The sequence below is a fragment of the Bufo gargarizans genome, chromosome 2 (assembly GCF_014858855.1).
Source record: "Bufo gargarizans isolate SCDJY-AF-19 chromosome 2, ASM1485885v1, whole genome shotgun sequence".
In the NCBI taxonomy this organism is placed as follows: domain Eukaryota; kingdom Metazoa; phylum Chordata; class Amphibia; order Anura; family Bufonidae; genus Bufo; species Bufo gargarizans.
This window is the reverse complement of record NC_058081.1, coordinates 199304958-199324826: the sequence shown is the minus strand read 5'-3', so window position 1 is coordinate 199324826 and position 19869 is coordinate 199304958. Positions and strand designations below refer to the sequence as shown.

Here is a 19869-nt window from a genome sequence, read left to right as displayed (position 1 = left end):
ACACCCAAATAGAAAACGCTGCATCATTTAAGTGGATAAAATCTGATCACAATGGGGAAGGACAAAAATGTAAAAAATAAAAATAAAAAACGCGCAAGTCAGACTGGGTCTAAACGGATGATGAATACTGCGATACTGGAATACAGATGAGCAGACGCTCTGTCAAAGAACTGGAAAGAAAACTTACATTTCTCACTTTCCCTTTTGGTCGTTCTGCCGTCCCCCTCATATTGCTGGGCTTTGCCGGTCCGTGCAATAGGGCAAAGGTGTCCTAGATGAACGCTTAACAGTCCACATAAACAAATACAGTACCTTAACTCTTAATTACTATTAATTTTAATTTAATGAACATCCCTCTCAGTTTCTCAGTAAAAATAGTTTTAATTTTCTCTCTTTTTAGTCATTAACATATGCTTTTCTTTCACACATGTTCTTTCGAAGTCCAATGTTTATTAGGATTTAGGGGGTCCGGTTTTCTGTCTGCTATTGGGGCTCTCTTTGTGAGTCCGTACATGAGCAGCATGCGCACTCTGAAGATCGAAGGTTAAATCACATTGGGCACACTCCCACGACTGCTCAGACTTTGAACTTAAAACCTGCTTTCTTGAGTGAGGACTTGCTTGCCTGTCCTCCTCCTCCTCTTCTTCCTTGACCTTGTGCACAATAAAGAGGTGTCTGTTGAGTGATATTTGGGAGGTGTAACACAGGCCGCAGTGCACACACTGGCACGTTGAGTTGTCACTTTTATGCTGTGGTATATGCTCTAAAAATTCTTCACTGCTGTTTGCAGTAAAGCCACACTTTGCACATTTATACGCTGCTTTCAACTTCTTAGCATGTGGCTCATCATTTGCATTTGAGTTCTCAAGTTCCTTTTTGACAGCTTTCTTTGGACCAGAAGTCTAGCGAGCAGAAACAAAGTTTCAGTAGTCAAAAATAATTTTTTGCTTCCCATTCTACATTATAAGTAGGGTCAAGCGACGAGAGCTTATGATGCTTCATCCAAAGTCGCTTTGTTCCAAACTTTGGAATAATCTGTCTCCGTACAGTATTAGAATGTAAGTACCTCGGAACCGAAGCAGGGTTCAGTTTCAAGCTTTAAAGTGATTTTCCACTTTAAAAATCAACTACTGAAGTTATTCAACGAAGTCACGCTTGACTTCACGGATAACTGACTTCGGCTCATTGGAGCCCATACATCCTAATACTGTGCGGAGACGGATCTCTGTACAGTATTATTCCGAAGGTTTGAACGCAGCGACTTTGGATGAAGCTCAACATTAATTACAAGAGCTTTCACCCAAGGTTTAATAATGACTATTTACTAGTAAATTAGAAGTTTGAGTATGTGCAGAACTGTGCAAACATTTAGGCAGGTGTGGAAAAAATGCTGCAAAGTAGGAATGATTTCAAAAATAGAAGTGTTAATAGTTTACTTTTGTCAATTAACAAAATGTTTACCTGCAAAACAGCATCAGTTCTTCTAGGTACACTTGAACACAGTTTTTGAAGGAACTTGGCAAGGAGGTTGTTCCAAACATCTCGGAGAAGTAACTACAGATCTTGTGGAGATGTAGGCTTGCTCAGCACACATTATCGTACCGATCTCCAGTCCTTCAGCAAACAAACTGCCATCTGTTGCCGCCAAATATTTTAGATTATGACTCATCAGTCCAAAACACCTGCTGCCATTTTCTGCCCCCCCCCCCCCCCCAGCTTAGTGAGATACAAGGCCAAGAGACTCAATTATGACCAAAAACATAGGAACTGGAGATAAGAAAAATTTGAAATATTTGGCTGTAACAGAAGGCAGTTTGTTCTCCAAAGGGCTGGACAATAGTACAATCATGAGTGTCTGCAGGCAACAGAAGCACGGTGGAGGTGCCTTCCAAATTTGGGGTTGCATTTCAGCAAATGGAGGTGGGTATTTGGGCAGGATTAATGGTGTCCTCAATTATAAGAAATAAAGGAAGATACATATCATACAGTACCATCAGGGAGGTTCAATTTATTTTGCAGCAGGACTACGAACCCAAACATACAGCCAATGTCATTAAGAACCATCTTTAACGTAAAGAAGAACAAGAAGTCCTGGAAGTGATGATATGGCCCCCACAGAACTATGATCTCAACATTGAGTCTGATTTGGATTACCTGAAGAGACCAAAGAATTTAAGCAAGCCTACATCCACAGAAGATCGGTGGATCACACCATCCACATGTCTAAATTAATCTGAGTGGCGTAAGTAATCTGAGAGTCGGACCCCCGGTAATATCGTATTGATGACCTATCCTGAGGATAAGCCATCAATAACAACATCCCCTTAAAACAATTATCTTGTAACTTGATTTTCAAAAATAAATAAATAAATAATAATTAAAAAATAGTACCTTCTCTGCAGCTCCACTGCCTGCAGGTAAACTTGTTGTTTTTGAAGAGGGTAGCTGAGTAAGTTCAGGGTTTTTTATGCCGTGCATTAAAATGATGTGATTGGCTAACATGGACGGCTTGGCAAAAGTAGGCTTCTCCGCACAATAGCTGAAATAAACATAATTATGACATGATATCTGTCATTTATTCCGAACAGCTGAGGAATCCACATTTCAAAACCACTTCTCTAGTCCCAAATTTTCTCTTTAGCTTTCTTAACCCTTTGAACATTATAACATTGAAATATTAGCAAAAATGAATACTTCACAACCACTAGTTCATGAAAAAAGTGTCAGAAATAATCAGAAATTTGACTATGGTGTCTGCGTACACCGTTATCTTTGCATTATTTTGTACTTGTTTTCAACTGTACAAAAACTACGAACTCCTTTTTATTGTTCATGTGATAATCTTTATTTCAATAAAATGTAAACTGATTTAAAAGAAATAATCAGAAATGCAGCAGTTTTTGAAAACTTACATCTTAAACTTTGCAACACATGGCAAGCAAGGAATCTGATGATATTCATGATATGTCCGTTCCCCTGTCCTTCGGCTACCGATTCTTCTGATTCTATTCTAATAGGCAGAAATCAGTCAACCTACGGCTAGGGGACATGCATATGATGAAGGTAATCAGGATCCCTCCTAGCAGTGTACTGCACAGTTCAAGGCCGGATGCACACGGCCGTGAGCGGTCCATGGAACCACGGACTGAATTCCTGCTGAGAGCAGAAGCGCACAGCGTCATTGGTTGCTATGACGCTGGGCGCTTCCTGCTGCCACCACAATACAGTAATACACTGGTATGATCTACACCAGTGCACTACCGTACTGCGGCAATACAGCAACCAATGACGCTGTGCGCTCCTGCTCTCAGCAGGAATCCAGCCCGTGGTTCCACGGACCGCTCACGGCCGTGTGCATTCGGCCTAAGGCTACTTTCACACTCGCATTTGGTGCGGATCCATCATGGATCTGCACAAACGCATCCGTTCAGATAATACAACCGCATGCATCCGTTTGTATTATCTGTAACATTGCCAAAACGGATCCGTATTGAACACCATTGAAAGTCAATAGGGGACGGATCTGTTTACTATTGTGCCAGATTGTGTTAGAGAAAACAGATCCGTCCCCATTGACTTACATTGTGTATCTGTTTGGCTCAGTTTTGTCAGACAGAGACCAAAACACTGCAAGCAGCGTTTAGGTGTTCGTCTCCAAAGCAAAACGGAGGCAAACTGATGCATTCTGAGCGGATCCTTTTCCATTCAGAATGCATTAAGGGCAAAACTGATCCGTTTTGGACCGCATTTAGGAGCCCTGAACGGATCTCACAAACGGAAAGCCAAAACGCCAGTGTGAAAGTAGACTAAGATGTTCTCAAAAACTGCTATATAAATCCACATAAGTGACAGACTGCTGAAGTCAGCATGTGTGTCACCACTTTATGCTTCTTGAGAGGGGGTAGCAAACAGAGCTGAGAGCAAAACAGATGGCACTATTCCTAATTAGTAGAACCCACAAACTAGTGATATTTTTCCACTCCTGTCTCCCCAAATGCAAGTTTAGATAATACTCTGTACCCTATGGACCCATAGTCCAACAGGCGACATCTACTGGTACCTGGGCTGTACAGAAGTAATTGGTTCCAAAGCCCAAAATTGTTATCCCAAGATTAGTGATGCAAAGTTTAAAAAAAATAAAATAAGCAGATGACCAAGATAAAGAAAGTCATCATGTAAAACAGACAGCAATAGATGGGCAGGAACTTCTTCAGGGTCTTGCATAGTACATACATGTATGAGAAAAATAAAATAGAGTCACCGCTCAACTGGTCTCCAAAGGGGCACCTTATCCTGGCACAGACAGGGGCAGTACATAACATTAAGTACCACAGAGGAGATACTAGACAGTCAATACAGGTGTTTTATCAGTGAAATAGCCATTTTGAGTCTAGTTTCAACTTATAATGGTCCATCCTGGGCCACCATAAGTTGACAATATTGTATCCTGAGGCCATTGTATCTTGAGGGATCACTGCATATTCCAATTCTCTTCTTAATAGAGGCACAACGACGTATGGACTGAAAGATCAATTATAGGGGTTGTCTCATTTGAGTCATTGGTGGCATATCGCTAGGATATGGCACCAATATCAGATAAGTGCGAGTCCCAAGAGAAACACTGATTGTCAGCTCACCTCAGTCTGTTTGTCCTCAAACTGGAAACCTGAGTGCATGGAGACAATCCTGGAACGGGAACATTTTTCTAGAGAACTTGCAGAAAAACACATCCACTTTGCCAGCACTTCCATAAAACATATCTTCTGTATTCAGCTATGATTAAAAACAGTAGCCAGTGGAGAAGAGGATGTATTTTTCTGCAAGTGCAGGTCCCACCTCGGAACCAGCAACTACATCTAGAATGAGGCTTCCGTAGCGAACCACGCAAGTGCAGCCACCCTCCATTCAATTTTACAAACCTCCAAAAGTAGCCAAGCAGGCTTACTATGACCACTCTGGTGTAGCTTGCTCTAGTTCACTATGGGGGCCCCAATCTAGAAGTAGGTACCCAGTAGGACCCAATGGTGGGAGCTGAACTTATCTGACATTGTTGGCATATCCTAATAACATGCCACCAATGTCTGATGACAAAACCCCTTTAAAGCCAGAGATCAATGACTATAACAATTTCCATGCTCATTTATTCCGCAGCATTTTGTTGCTGTAATACGCTGTGGATTTTCTGCCTACAAATCGAGATAATAAATCCACAGCATATCCACCATGTGTGAATTCATCTATAACAGTGTTTCCCAACCAGCATGCCTCCAGCTGTTGCAAAACTAAAACTCCCAGCATGCCTGGACAGCCTTTGGCTGTGCGAGCATGCTGGGAAGTGTAGTTTTGCAACAGCTGGAGGCACGCTGGTTGGGGAAACACTGATCTATAAAAGGGTTGGCTGCTTTGTACTGAAATTTGCTTAATGCCTTACATTAGCATGCAACGGAATAAGTATCTGATAAATAATTATACTATCTTAGCCTGCACAGAGTCTCCCCCATCCCGGAGCCGTGGTGTAACAGGTACCAGTGTACATTGCTTTACTGAAATTAAGGTACAAAGCCGTCAACTACTTTAACAAATAATTCATTAACACAAACCATTGGATGAGTAATTTCTGCCACCATTATGGAAATGTAATTTACAACCTTACCAACAGGCGTACTCCTTTTTTGTATCGTGGTTGTTTCTAGCATGTCGTCGTAAGCTGGTTGTAGAGTTAAAGGAACGCTCACATTGCCGGCATGGGTACCGCTTCATGCTCTATAGAAAAGCATATATCAGGGTGAATCAAGTAATCTGAAAATGTAATTCTACTCAAACAAAGGGGGTCATTTACTAGCCAGAAATACTCCTAAAACCGCAGTGTAATTCAGTACCAGCAAAGTGATATTTGCCAAATCTCATATATACTTTGCATATTTTTTACGTACGGAAATTGACCTGCCATGCGGTTTTTAAAATCTGCAGCTCGTCATTTGTTTGTGTGATTCCCGCACTTTATATATAGTGGTTTTCCTCATAGACTTCAATGGGGGTTATCAACATAAACTCAAACGGGGCATATTTATCAAGACCAGCGTTTCAGATGCCGGTCTTAATAAGCCTATGCGCTGGGTTGCCAAAGTTATGTAAAAGTGCCGGTCTCTACATAACTTCGGCGCATCCTGGGACAATTCTAAACGCAAGACACAAAAGTGGCGTATACATGGTCATAAATGACCCCCAAACTCTACATCGAAAACTATGATAAACAGTGCGGATTCATGTGCGTTTTTTAATGCAGTTTTGGTGCAGATTTCATGTGGATTTTCTGCATACAAATATGCAACGTGTGCAGGTAGCCTAAGATCTTGTTCACGCATGGATTTTCATGCAGGTGGAAAAATCTACTGTGAAATACAGCAGCAGCAACAACATGATTCATAAAATTTCTGCACTGAGCTTCTGCAGCAAAATACGCAAGTCCTGGGCAAAAAAAGAACAAAATACATTTCTGTAAAGTTTAAAAAACAAACAAAAGAAAAACCACCCCAGCAGTCACAGGAGACACTGCAGGAAGCTGGGCTGTGCAGAGATTGGCAGGGGACCAGGAGATGGAGCCATAGATGCCCCAGGGGAGAGTACAGTGCTTTTGTTTGTTTCTTTCAACACTCTGCTCTTTCCTGCAAAACACAGTGTGGATTTACCTGCAGGCATTTTCAGTAAAAAGTAGGCTACATTTCAAACTAACCTATAAAAAAAAGTATTTAAAAGTAGGGGAACACAATCTTTCTGGTCTGAGGACCACCACTGTCATAGTGGACCACACCCAATGGGTATAATAGAACTTAGAGGTATTCCAGTTACAACAAGTCATGCTCTATCCAGCCCCGCACCTCTATAAGCCCTTCCCCTCTCCTGAACCTCCTGTTCAGTCTGTGCGGTGACGTCAGGCACATTCACCAAGCCGTTCTGTAGCCAAAAATGGATTAAATGCATTTGTGCTTTTTCAGGGTTTAGTTTCCCTTTAAAAAGCAGTCTGCTATTCCAGGCCTTGGAGCCTTCACAAGGCCGCAGGCTGCACAGCAACTGATCAGAGGCCCGCAATGTCACTGTGAGGGCTCCGATGGAAAGACAAATGTAGCCCCTCCCTCTAACACTTCAGATGCCTCTGAGGGGTTAAATTACTTGGACTGAGGTCATCTTCAATCCTGGTCACTGCAGGCAGGTGTCTGCTATATAATACAGCCAGCACCAGTCAAGTATGGAGCAGGCTCAGTTTATGAGCCCGCTCCATACATCCCTTTAATGCAAATAACGTGTTTACATAATTTTGCATTAAGGGGTTAAATATCTATATTCCTTTCTTCCAGGCTCCCTCATTGTGCGGGTACTGTGTTTTTACAGAAGCTGTAAAAGACGGCGTTCTACAGTTATCAGCATTGCTGCGGTGCACACTTATAATGCGGACGAACTGAAATATGGGAACTGAGGATATATGCCAAAGCACCGGTAAATAATGGTGAGTAATCCCAGCCCCTTAGCCATACTACACAATGACTGAAGGGGGGTTTAAAAAAATAAAATAAAATAAAAAGTTAACCTTTTTTTTAATGAAAGGATAGACTACAGTTAGTTAGGAGTATGCAGAACAACTTCCTATAAACTTACCCTGCCATGACTTTTCTTCATGTGGAAGACATATGTCTCCCTGTCCAGGATCCACTCGGAGCACTCTCCACATGTGTAGCCAGATAGTTTCTGCTTGTGATGTGACTCTGAAGACTCGCTGTCTCTTTTGTTGGTAGAGGAAGTGCCCTCGCCTCTGCCAGATGATTTTGATGCTGCAGTGGAGTCCTCATTTTTTTCTGAAGTGGTATCTGACTTTTTCTGAGTGTTTGAGGAACCTTCTTGGTTTTTAGGAAGGCCATGGACACCCTACACCACAAGAGAAAAAAAAACAAAAAAACACCAGTTTATGAAATATTAATTATTTCGATGCATCCAGTAAAAATAATGTGTTATGAATTCTCTAGGATAGCTTCATTAGCATGCCACATTAAGATTGTGCTCACACTGCCATTTGGAAAAGCCATCGTCCCATCCATCAATGTGGATCAATCCCAAGGTCATCACTGCCAAACTTCCTTTCTCACCTCCATTCCCATTTTCAGTAAAGAATGGCAGACGGAAGAATACATTTCCCTAAGGCTACTTTCACACTTGCGGCAGTGTGATCCGGCGGGCAGTTCCGTCGATGGAACTGGCCGCCGGATCCGCAACTGACTGAAAGCATTTGTGAGACGGATCCGGATGCGGATCCGTCTCACAAATGCATTGCAAGGACGGATCCGTCTTGTACATTTTTACCGATCTGCGCATGCGCATGCCGGAACGACGGATCCGGCATTCGGAATACCGGATCCGGCGCTAATACATTCCTATGGGAAAAAATGCCGGATCTGGCGTTCGGCGAAAAAAACTGAAGACTTGCCTGGAGAGAAAACCATAGCATGCTACGGTTTTCTCTTTTGCTTGATCAGTCAAAACGACTGAACTGAAGACATCCTGATGCAAACTGAACGGATTACTCTCCATTCAGAATGCATGGGGATAAAACTGATCAGTACTTTTCCGGTATAGAGCCCCTGTGACGGAACTCTATGCCGGAAAAGAAAAACGCAAGTGTGAAAGTACCCTAAGGCCTCTTGCACACAAAGGTTTTTTTCTTCCATTTCCGTTCCGTTTATAGACCGTATATGGAACCATTCATTTCAATGGATCCACAAAAAAAGAAAAGGAAAAACCTAGTGGTAGGTTAATTCCAGAAGGAAAAACACGGACACCGGCAATGTGCGTTCCGCATTTTGCGGACCGCACATCGCCGGCACTAATAGAATATGCCTAGAATAGGACATGTTCTATTTTTTTCGGGAACGGAAAGGCGGACCCAGAAGTGCGGGTCCGCATTTCCGGAGCCAGGCCACACATCGTGCAGCCCCATAGAAAAGAATGGGTACTCAATTCCGTTCCGCAAAATGCGGAACGAAATTGGGGACGTGTGAATGGGGCCTTATTGTCTGCATAATGGACAGGGATAGTACTGTTCTACCAGGGGCCAGCTGCTCCGTAGAAAACGGAATGGATACGGACGTCATCCGTATTTCTTGCGGACCGCAAAATACTGAAAAAGCCATACAGTCGTGTGCAAGAGGCCTAAGGCCACTGGGAGTTCACCGTTAGGATGCATCCACGTGACTGAAATGCCGTGGATTTGCCTCTGCAGATTTCTGAGAATCATCTGAAGCGTTGTACAGAACCAGCAAAGTGGATGAGATTGCAGCATAAATTGACTTGTGGTACAGATTTAAAGTCTGCAGCATGTCAATTCATGTTGCGGATCTCATCTTTTACAGCGGAGAGGATGAAATTCACAGATTTCCTATTGCATGCAGTTTGCCACTGACTTTAACACTCCATCACTTTTCCCTCTAAAGGTTTTTTACATCATAAGATATGCTATCTTTTTTTGTTTTTTATCAGTTCTAAGGCTATCAGTACCAGCAATCATTATGGCATATCACAGTGATATATGTAAATGTCTACCAGGAGAAAACACTTTAAAGAAATACTCCCAGCAAAACCCATATGGGAGTACTTCCTGGAACTAGGGCACTATCATCATCTTCTTTCTGCTTGCTGATCTTTGTGGCCCTGCTCTGCAATGCAATCTGGGGAACTGGAGGAGTCCCCACTGTTTATGGTGATCAGGTTAGTCCCTAAAGTGGTTATTTGCGCCTCAATCTGCAAATTTTTCCCTTCACGCCAGGTCTAAAAAGGAGATTTTTGTATAACTTACCAGTTAAATCTCTTTCTCGCTCTTCCTTGGGGGACACAGACCTTGGGTATAGCTCAGCTCCCTAGGAGGCGTGACACTAAGTAAAACTGTTAAGCCCCTCCTCCATCAGCTATACCCTCAGCCTGGAGATAGAGGCTACCAGTTGCGTGTCCAAGTAGTGAAAGGATAACAACCAATAACGGAAACAACCAGCCAGCAACCCAACGGGGCGCCAGACCATAACCCTGTAACCAAACACAGAAGGGTGGGTGCTGTGTCCCCCAAGGAAGAGCGAGAAAGAGATTTAACTGGTAAGTTATACAAAAATCTCCTTTTCTCGCCCATTTTCCTTGGGGGACACAGACCTTGGGACGTTCAAGAGCAGTCCAAGAAGGGAGGGACCACAAACCCAAGGCGGAACACCACCAGAGCATCAGGAAACCGCTGCCTGCAAAACCAGGCGGCCCAAAGCAGCATCCGCTGATGCATGCGTATGCACCCTATAGAACTTTGTGAAAGTGTGCAGAGAGGACCAAGTGGCTGCTTTGCACAACTGTTCAGCCGAGGCCCGATGCCTCTGCGCCCAGGAAGCTCCGACTGCTCTGGTGGAATGAGCAGTGACGCCGAAAGGCGGAGGTCTGCCCTTGGCTCGATAAGCCTCAGACACCGCCAGTTTAATGAAACGGGCAATAGCCACCTTGGAGACCGCCAACCCTTTGCGCGAACCCTCCGGAACCACAAACAGGGAGTCCGTGCGCCGAAAGGACCCGGTGACCTCCAAGTAAATCCTCAACGCCCTGACCACATCCAGACGGTGCAGTTCCCGTTCTCTGGGGTGGGAAGGAGAGGGACAGAGCGACGGAAGGACGATGTCCTCATTGATGTGAAAGGCGGAGACCACCTTTGGCAGGAAAGTCGGGACAGGCCGAAGCACAACCTTATCCTGGTGGAAGATCAGGAAAGGTTCGGAGCAAGAAAGAGCCGCTAACTCCGACACCCGTCGGAGAGACGTGACGGCCACAAGAAAGATGACCTTGCAGGACAGAAGGCGAAGGGAGACCTCCCGTAAAGGCTCGAAGGGGGCTGATTGGAGCGACGAGAGCACCACATTCAGGTCCCAGGAAGGAACTGGAGGGCGGCACGGCGGAACAGAGTGAGCCACCCCTTGTAAAAAGGTCTTAATTGGCCCTAGAGGGGCCAGGGGACGCTGGAGAAGAATAGACAGCGCCGAAATCTGACCCTTCAGAGAACTGAGGCACAGCCCCAGGTCCAGACCCGACTGGAGGAAGGACAGGATTGTGGGAAGAGAAAACCGGAGAGGTGGGATGCTCCGGGACTCACAGAACCCCAGATAGGATCTCCAAACCCGATAGTAGATCCTAGAGGATACGGGCTTACGAGCCCGGATCATGGTGCGGACTACGTCCGCGGAGAAACCCCGTCGCGTTAAGACGGCGGTCTCAATAGCCACGCCGTCAAACGTAGCGAGCCTAAATGCTCGTGGAAGATCGGTCCCTGAGAGAGAAGGTCTTCCCTGGAGGGCAGTGGCCACGGTGCGTCTGCCAACAGCAACATTAGGTCGGCGTACCAAGACCGGCGGGGCCAATCCGGGGCGATTAGAATCGCGGGGACGCCCTCTGCCGCGATCCTCCGAAGAACCCGTGGCAGGAGGGGAAAAGGAGGAAAGACGTACAGAAGGGAGAATTCGCGCCACGGAAGGACGAGCGCGTCGGCGCCGTATGCCTTCGGGTCCCGTGCCCTGGCCAGGTATAGGGGGACCTTGTGGTTGAATTTGGAGGCCATGAGGTCCACGTCGGGGCGACCCCAGCGAAGACAAAGGGCTTCGAACACCTCTGGGTGCAGGGACCATTCTCCCGGGTCGATGGTGGACCGGCTGAGGAAATCCGCCGCCCAGTTGTCCACCCCCGGGATGTAAATCGCAGATAAGGCCGGCACGTGCGTCTCCGCCCAGAGGAGAATGAGGGTCACCTCTTGCATCGCTGCAGCGCTGCGAGTGCCTCCCTGATGGTTTATGTATGCCACAGCCGTGGCATTGTCCGATTGGATCCGAACAGGGTGGCCCCTCAGCAGATGGGTCCAGTGTCTGAGGGACAGAAGAATCGCCCACAGTTCCAGAATATTGATTGGAAGTCTGGACTCCGATAGAGACCAAACGCCCTGGACGGACCGGGGAGGGAAAACCCCCCCCCCACCCCCGTAAGCTGGCATCTGTGGTAATCACCAGCCAGTTCAGTGGAAGGAAGGACTTCCCCCTTAGAGGGATATGCAACCACCAGCCGAGGGAAGCCCGAGCCAGGGGAGGCAGAAGAAAGGTCCTGTCCAGACTCCTCGGTGATTTGTCCCAGGCCGACAGAATTGCCCTCTGAAAGGTGCGGGATCGGAATTGTGCGAACGGCACCGCTTCGAAACAGGCAACCATCTTTCCCAACAACCGCATGCTGGATCTGAGGGAAGGGCGGTGATGACGGAGGAGACTGCGAACCGACCCGCGAAGGGCCAGACGCTTGTCCGACGGAAGGCGGACCTCCGCCAACTCTGTATCCAGGAGCATCCCCAGGAAGATCAGCCGTCTGGAGGGGGTAAGGGAAGATTTGGGGTGGTTGATAATCCAACCGAACCGCGTCAGGGTCTCCAGAGTGAGTTCCACACTGCGGGATGTCTGAGAGAAGGAGGGTGCCTTGACCAGGATGTCGTCCAAGTATGGGAGAAGAAAAACACTTCTTGAACGTAGAAGGGCCAAGACAGGGGCCAGGACCTTGGTGAACACTCGAGGAGCCGTCGCCAGACCAAAGGGAAGGGCGACGAATTGGAAGTGATCGTCCCCCACCGCGAAGCGCAGGAAGCGGTGATGACATGGAGCAACCGGAACGTGGAGGTATGCATCCTGAATGTCGATTGAGGCCATGAAATCCCCTCTTTCCAGGGAGGCCACTGCGGACCTGAGAGACTCCATCCGGAATCTCTGCAGTCGGAGAAAACGGTTCAGGCGTTTTAGGTCCAAGATCGGACGCACTGAGCCTTCCTTCTTGGGAACCACAAAGAGGTTCGAGTAGAACCCCCTGAACCTTTCCGTCGGAGGCACGGGGGCGACGACACCCTTGTCCATTAGAGAGTGAATGGCCGCGAAGAAGGCGGCCACTCGTACGGGATCTCGCGGAGGACGGGATCGGAAGAAACGGTCTGGCGGAATGGACGCAAATTCGATTTTGTATCCGCAAGATACAATCTCGAGCGCCCATGCGTCTGAGATGTGGGCCCGCCATACGTTCCTGAATAGGAGAAGGCGGCCCCCCACCCGGGTGGGTGGGGGCGCACCTTCAGGCAGAGGGCTGCTGGCCTGTGGGAGCCCGTGCAGGCTGGGACTTGCGCCAGGTAGGTTGCGTCCGAAAAAACGGCTTCTTGCGTCTATCCTGGGCTGGGCCAGAGGAAGAAGAACTGGCCGCGGGTCTAGACCCGGTGGGCTTGCGAAAGGACCGAAAACGGGACGAACCAGCGCGACCACGGGGGGCGCCCATTGGCCTGGACTGGGGGAGGAGAGTACTCTTCCCACCCGTGGCCTCTGATATAAGTTCGTCCAGACGGGTTCCGAACAGGCGGGAACCCGTGAATGGTAGGCCGGCCAAAGAGCGTTTGGAAGCGGCGTCCGCCGCCCAAACCTTCAGCCAGAGTTCCCTCCTGACAGAAACTGCCAGGGCAGAGGAACGGGCAATGAGGGCACCCGCATCAAGGGAGGCCTCACAGACGAATTTTCCGGCCTGAACAATTAGTTGGGCTAAGGAACGGAGGTCCTGAACAGGGACGTCCGACCCTAACTCCCGTTCCAGTTGCAAACCCCATTCAGAGACCGCTTTGCCAACCCAGGCGGAGGCAAAGACCGGTCTAAGGGCCGAACCAGAGGCAGTAAATATGGCCTTGGAGAGGGATTCCGTACGACGGTCCTCAACAGACTGGAGGGAAGATCCGTCCTGTACAGGAATAGTAGTGCTTTTGGACAGGCGAGCCACGGGAGGATCAACCTTAGGCGGGGATGTCCACGTGGTCACAGAATCCGCTGGAAAGGGATAACAAATGTCCAGCTTTTTGGGTGTAATAAAGCGGACGTTAGGCCGAGTCCAAGCCTTGGATACCACAGAAGAAAAATCAGCGAGTATGGGAAAAACCTTGGAGGCCTGTTTGGGGCGGAGAAAGGACACGCCGGCCTGTTCAGAGCTGGGGGGGTCATCGTGTAGCTGAAAGGTATCACGGATGCTAGTGACAAGATGCCCCACCGCGGACGCCAATTTGGACGGAAGCTCTGAGTCCATGTCCACGTCCGAATCCGCCAGTTCTCCCTCAGAAAGCGTATCCCTTTGAGAGGATAGACTTGACTGAGCTCGCACGCATGGCGGAGAGAGCGAAGCATCTGGAGAAGATGTGCGCTCAACCCTTGAACGTTTCTGAGTATGCCGGGCCCTGGAAGATTCGCTGCGAGGCAGGGAACCAGTGGGGGCGGCAGAAACGGTAGTCCCAGCGGGTGCGACAGGGATTGTGGCAGCCTGCGGGAGAGGCGGTCTATCCACGAGACGGCCCACTACGTGTGTAAGGCTTTCCACCGCCTGAGACAGAGACCTAGCCCAGTCAGGGGGTTCAGAGGCACCGGGGGGCGCAGCGGGAAGCGGGCCCTGCACCGGGGCCTGACATGCAAGGCAATGCGGCTCAGATTGCCCACGCGGAAAAAGTTCCTTACAGGCGGTACAGGCATGGTACCAGGGTTTGGGGGCACCTGTGGGATCTGACATGCTGAAGTGTGGTTGTACTCTAATATAGAGACCACAAAGGGTTATAGCAGCTATGACCAGGAGGGTTAGGAGAGGGTTAACTGTCCTACCAGTGCCTCAGAAGAACGTCAGGAGATGGCCCAGATCAGCAGCAGCAGAGAAGCAGTGAACAGCAGTGAGCAGCAGAGAGCGCCCACAGAAGCCGAGCGATGTACACAGGAGGTTAGAGTCCCCCACCGTGTCCCAGCTTCCTGTCAGGAGTGAGGAAGCGCGGGAAACCTCAGCAGAAAGCACGGGGAACAAGCTCCGCCCCCTCCAGCGCTTGAAATGTCTCCTGTGAAGGAGAACATAGCTCCGCCCCCAAAATGACGCGCGCGTAAGCCCCGCCCCCTACCGGGACCGCTAAGCCCCGCCCCCCGTTCTCGGCAGGAAGGGGGAGAGAGAGAAGAGAAAAATGGAGTCAGCCCTGAATGAGGGGGAGGGGGGGGAGAAAGATAGCAGCGTGGGGGGGGAACGGCGTGGGGGTGCTGAGGATGCTGCTGTGCTGCATTGTCCTGCAGATGAGCGCTCAGAATGAGCGACCACGGGTGCCCCCCTTACCCAGAGGGGTAGATGCTGCAGATGGGGACGGGGTATGGGCTGGAATAGCCATCTCACCGTGCGACGTCTTCACCCTCAGTCCTTTCCAGCAGGGTCGCCCCTTCAGCCACTGGCACCGCAGTGGCAGGAAGCTGGAAGAGGGGCTTGGCGTGCGGGCGACCCCCTAGCTGGCGGGATGTAGGGGAGTCATTGCTGCCCAGATCCTCCTATTGCTTCTGTGGGGGAGGCAGCAGTGCAGATAAGTTGGCACTGGCGCAGCTCAACCCCGGGAGAGCAGAGAGGTCTAATGCGTCTCTGGTATCCCTAGGAAAAAATAAAATAACAAAATTAGAAGAAAAAGTAAAAATAACAAGGAGAAAACAGCCCTGCAGTAGCAGGGAGTGTCTTGCCTCCTTGGACACTAAGCTAAAACTGGTAGCCTCTATCTCCAGGCTGAGGGTATAGCTGATGGAGGAGGGGCTTAACAGTTTTACTTAGTGTCACGCCTCCTAGGGAGCTGAGCTATACCCAAGGTCTGTGTCCCCCAAGGAAAATGGGCGAGAAAAAGGGGTTGTGGCGTGGGCAGGTTTTCTACGCCTGTTTTAGGCTGAGAAAATGGTCTACATTTAAGGCAGCTAGGAAGCTGGCGTAGATTTAGACAGGCGGCGGATACACCGAAGATATGTAGAGGCCGACACCTCTTCAGAACTTCAGCAGCTCCACCGCCAGCACAGGGGTTTATTAAGACAGTCGTCTAAAAAGTCCGGCCTTAAAGGGGTTGTCTCACTTCAGCAAATAGCATTTAACATGTAGAGAACTTTAATACAAGGCACTTACTAATGTATTGTTATTACCCATATTGCCTCTTTTACTGGCTGGATTTATTTTTCCATCACATTATAGACGTATTGTTTCCATGGTTACAACCACCCTGCAATCCAGCTGCGGTGGCCGTGCTTCTACACTATAAGGAAAGAGCACCAGCCTATGTATACTCCCACGGCCCTGACCACCAGAGGTCTGCACTTTTTCCTGTAGTTTGCAAGCACTGCCACTGCTGCTGGATTTCAGGGTGGTCGTAACCATGGAAACGAGCAGTGCCTAATGTGAAGGAAAAGCCAGCAAAGAAAGCAATATGGATAACAACAATACATTAGTAAGTGCCTTGTATTAACTTTCTCTACATGATAAATGCAATTTGCTGAAGTGAGACAACCCCTTTAATAGGAGGACCACCATAATTTCTAGCAGGTGCTGGCAGCCTGGCTCCCCTGCCGAAAGGATCATACTTACCTGCTCCCCACTGGTCCAGTCCTCCACGCTGGCTCCTCGGTCTCCATCTTTTCTCCCGGGCTTTGTTTTTTTCCTCCTTGGAATGGGTATGGTCACCTGGTCCTCTTCAGCCAACCGCTGGCTTCAGAGAAACGTCACCAAAGGCTGACTGAAGAGGATCAGATGACAATGCCCATGCCGGGGAGGAAGAAAGCAAACTGCGGGAGCAAAGAAGGAGTCTGTATGGAGAAATGGACCAGTGGAGAGCAGACAAGTATGATCCCTTCAGTAGGAGAGGAGGGCTGCCAGCAGCAGTTAGAAATCATGTATTCCCAGAATCTCCTTTAAGAAGGACCTGTCAACTTACCAGACATTTCTGTTTTAGTGACTTCTGGAGCATCTATACATATAACCATGTTGTGCCAGTCTTCTCTCAGTTCCATTGTTTGGCGTGTGATGGTACAACTGTCCCAATAGGGTCTCACAATCTAAATGCAGAATTAACCTACCACTAGGTTTTTGGAGTGTGGGAGGAAACCAACAGAAACACGGGGAGAACATACAAACTCCATGCAGATGTTGCCTTGGTCAGACTAGAAACCAGGACCCCAGCGCGTAGTGCTAATCTCTGCGACACCATGCTTGCAATTTCCTGTCCCTGGTGCGGACACAATAATACTACCTACCGCTCGGCCGGCAGATTCTGCCATGAGTTCACCTCCCTCCCTCTCTACACTAATAGTCTGGGTGATTCCCTCTTCGGACTCTGCTTTAGAGCAGATACATGGTAAGGAAGATGGATGAAGTCGACCCTGTCTGAAAATCAGTGCAATGCGGGTAAAACTGCTTTGTAGCACATCGTCACATGGCAGTCTGTAAGAATAGATGGATTGACGCCAAAAATGTATGTATTACATGAAGTAAGGCTATAAGGGGCTCAAAGAAAGTTGTCTGCAGGTTGCTCAAAGCGGCTGTGCACAAATCTCCACCGCTCTTCCTATTCTGTGTAGGCTTTCAGAGAAAGTGCTCTGGACGGCAATGTGCTAAAGGGTTATTTACTTGTGGCATTTATCACACCCTGCACACCACAATTCTGGCATCAACAAAATCGCAAAAAATGAGATTTTTGTATAACTTACCAGTAAAATCTCTTTCTCGCTCTTTCCTTGGGGGACACAGAAGACCTTGGGTATAGCTCATCTCCCTAGGAGGCGTGACACTAAGTAAGAACTGTTAGCCCCTCCTCCACAGCTATACCCTCAGCCTGGAGAGAGAGACTGTCAGTTGCGTGTCCAAGTAGTGAAAACAAGGCAAAGTCCAAAAGTGGAACCAACAAGCCAACTACCCAACGGGTAAAACAAACCCGGAAACCGTGCAGAGAAGAACAAAGAATGGGTGGGTGCTGTGTCCCCCAAGGAAAGAGCGAGAAAGAGATTTTACTGGTAAGTTATACAAAAATCTCGTTTCCTCGCCCAGTTTCCTTGGGGGACACAGAAGACCTTGGGACGTTCAATAGCAGTCCAAGAGGGGAGGGACCACAGCACCAAGGCGAAGCACCCGAAGGCATCAAGAAACCGCCGCCTGCAGACCAGGCGGCCCAAGGCAGCAGACGCTGAAGCCCGAGTACGCACCCTGTAGAACCTGGTAAGGTGTGCAAGGAAGAAGTGACCGCCTTGCACAAATGCATGGCCGAAGCCTAATGCCTCTGACCCAGGAGGAACCGACAGCTCTGGTGAAATGAACGGTGACACCAAAAGCAGAACCCTGCCCTTGGTGCGGCAACCACAGCAATAGCCACTCTGAGAAAGAGGAGGAAAGCCACCCTGGATGCCGTCAACCCTTTCGCGCGGACCTCCTGGAACCCAAGAGGCCGAACGTAGACAAGAGTCGGAGATCTCCAAGTAAAAAACTGCAAGGTCCAAACAACGTCCAAACCGGTGAAGTGTCCGTTCCCGGGGGTGGGAAGGGGAGGACGACTGCCTCGACGAAATGAAAGACAAACACCACCTTCAGAAGGAAGGAAGAGACGGAATGGAGAACAGCCCTGTCCTGGGGAAAGACAAAAGGCTCGGAACAAGAAGGGCCGCCACTCAGGCACCCGCCAGAGACACGATGGCTACAGAAACACAACCGTACAGGACAGAAGGAGTAGAGAGAACCACTGTAACGGCTCCAAGCGAAAGATTGGAGCGCCAAGAGCCCAGTATGTAGGTCCCAGGGCGGTACCGGAGGGCAGCACAAAGGAACCCAAGAGCCGCTCCACGGAAGAAGGTCCAGACAGGCCCAGAGGGCCGGGGAACGCTGAAAGAAGAAGGGCAGCGCTGACACCTGATACTTCAAGCGACAGAGTCCCAGTCCCAGTTCCAGGCCGGACTGGAGAAAAACAGAACCATGGAGAGAGAAAGGAAGAGCGGGGGAACGCCCAGCTTCCCACAGAACCCCAGGTAAAAACCTAAGTCCTCCAACAGATCCTGGACGAAACACGGCCAGGAGCGAACACTAGCGAGCCCACTAGAGTCGCCTGGGCAAGAGGGTGAAAACCCAATGATCAGGCGCAGACCAGTAACACGGGTAGAACGGTCGGTAGAACTGGTCCCGCCGGCCCCCGAGCAAGTTGTCCCGGATCCACCCTGAGTGGGGGAGCAGAAGGACAAACGGACAGGAACCGAAGGGTCCGTCCAGCAACCGCCAGATGCCAGGACAAGACAGGCTAAAACCCAAGCCGATGCAGTCACCACCGGAAGACGGACTACAGTCCCGGTGTGGGAGATCTGAAGACAATCTTGGCAAAAGGCAGTCCTCCCAAGCTACCGAGAAGGTAAGTCCATAGCAGAAACATTGCCTAGAATTGAAAACAAAAAAACAAAAAACGCAATCTGCACCCAGCGGGAGGACAGAACGCCGTAGACCCGGTAACTAGGTACACAGCTAGTACAACCAGTGTGGACAAGGGGGACTCAAAGGGAACACCAGTACCATCCACATGAACAACCACGCTCTCCCCCGAGGGAAGGGCAGTGAAGGAACAGCCTCTGAAGCGCGGCCGGAACAGAAGCCACATCGGAGTGATCTGTACCGAGTGGGAGCCAAACCGACCGGCGAGAAAAGGCGGTCGAGACAGAGGCCGGCATAGGAGTGGGCAACAGAGAAGCCATAGAACAGCTCAAAAGCAGCACACCGCTACACTGAGACACCCGGTCCACCGCCTTGAATACCCTGAAGAACTCAAGGCGGAGGTCCTCCGGACCTGGGTAGGCGAGCACCCAAGAGAAGTTGGGTGACCTTCCCAAGAAGAGCAGCCCGAACCTGGTAGCAGATCAGACTGAAGCACCGAGGGCGCCAACCGGAAAGAATCATACCACACTGCACCCGAAGAGGAGGAAAAGGTACTAGGCGAGGGGACCGTAGTCCTGCCAGAGC

General features: G+C 49.0%; 1 protein-coding gene across 2 annotated transcripts in view; it reads right to left on the bottom strand.

The window, feature by feature from the left end:
• Positions 1 to 408: 408 nt before the first annotated feature.
• The window catches only part of ZNF592 (zinc finger protein 592), a 50969-nt gene continuing 31508 nt past the window's right edge, over positions 409 to 19869 (bottom strand). For both annotated transcript variants that reach the window (XM_044279878.1, XM_044279879.1), the window contains exons 7-10: positions 7654 to 7920; positions 5654 to 5763; positions 2392 to 2539; positions 409 to 902 (exon numbers count right to left, since the gene is read on the bottom strand). In XM_044279878.1, coding sequence (XP_044135813.1) covers positions 453 to 902; positions 2392 to 2539; positions 5654 to 5763; positions 7654 to 7920 — 975 coding nt within the window. In that variant the 3' untranslated portion in view covers positions 409 to 452. The remainder of the gene's footprint in view (positions 903 to 2391; positions 2540 to 5653; positions 5764 to 7653; positions 7921 to 19869) is intronic.